Source organism: Charadrius vociferus, unplaced genomic scaffold, assembly GCF_000708025.1.
Source record: "Charadrius vociferus isolate BGI_N301 unplaced genomic scaffold, ASM70802v2 scaffold56, whole genome shotgun sequence".
Taxonomy (NCBI): domain Eukaryota; kingdom Metazoa; phylum Chordata; class Aves; order Charadriiformes; family Charadriidae; genus Charadrius; species Charadrius vociferus.
In genome coordinates this window covers 110,799-111,845 of record NW_009649057.1, presented here as the reverse complement: position 1 = coordinate 111,845, position 1,047 = coordinate 110,799, and the positions used below count along the sequence as shown (strand labels likewise).

At 66.9% G+C, this 1,047-nt stretch overlaps 1 protein-coding gene across 1 annotated transcript in view; it reads left to right on the top strand.

Moving 5' to 3' along the window:
- Positions 1-1,047, top strand: part of HMCN2 (hemicentin 2) — a 42,897-nt gene that overhangs the window by 39,692 nt on the left and 2,158 nt on the right. The window contains 3 exon segments of the mRNA XM_009888054.1: positions 69-386; positions 602-721; positions 993-1,043. Of these exon segments, the coding sequence (XP_009886356.1) occupies positions 69-386; positions 602-721; positions 993-1,043 (489 nt within the window).

The following is a 1,047-nucleotide window of genomic DNA, read 5'->3' as shown; positions in this document are numbered from 1 at the left end:
CTCCCCTGCCTTTCTCTTGCCTCAGTTTCCCCGTCCAGCCGCAACTCTTCTTCTCTTTCTTCCACCAGACGTGAACGAGTGCCTGCAGTTTCCTCCACCCTGTGCCTTTGAGTGCCGCAACCTGCGGGGCTCCTACGAGTGCCTGTGCCCCCCCGGCAGGACCCTGCTGCCCAGCGGAGAGTGTGGCACAGCAGGAGCGGATGGAGGGGACACAACAGTCAGCACCCCCAGAGACCCCCCCCTGCCCTGGCTGGGGCCGAGCAGCCCGCGGGGACGGTCCTTCTACACTCAGCTCGCCCTCCGGCGCATGGCGAAGGCTGTGGGACGGGGGGTCCGGGGCACCCCCTGCCCCGCGGGCTTCGTCAAGAGGAATGGCACCTGCAGCGGTGAGTGTGCATCGGGGAAGGGCTTTGCAGGCAGTTTGGAGACCACTTTGCGCCCAAAAGGCGGCTCCTGTGCGGGGTGCTGCCCTGTCTCCCATTTTGTTTGCATCTCCGTCGGCGGGGCGGGGGGCTCCCTGGGGAGCCAGGCTGCCCCAGGGCAGCGGGCACCAGAGGGAACCGATGCTTCCCCGCTTGCCTTCACCCCTCTCACCCTGCAGACCTTGACGAGTGCCAGATGCCGAACCAGTGCCAGCACGAGTGCAGAAACAGCCCGGGCAGCTACCGCTGCCTCTGCCCCCCCGGCTACCGGCGGCTGCCCAACGGGAAGACCTGCCACGGTCAGTATGGGGGTGTTGGGGCGATGCCCCTGCCCTGGCGGCATGCCCATGTCCCTCGGGGTGTGAACCCGGTCCCCACGGTGCCCTGGATGTCATCTCTTTGGGACTGCAAGTCTTTCTCCTTCCCGGGGAGGGTTGTTCCCAGGCTCAGCACCCTGCCAAGCCCGGGCGCTTTCATCTCGCTGCCCCCGTGTCGGAGTCCCCAGGCGGGGGTGGGAAGCGGTGATGGGAATCCCCATCACCCTCAGACCTCTGCCCTCTCTGCCCACAGATGTGGACGAGTGCGCGGAGGGCACGATCCAGTGTGGCTCCAGCCCGCTCTGTTT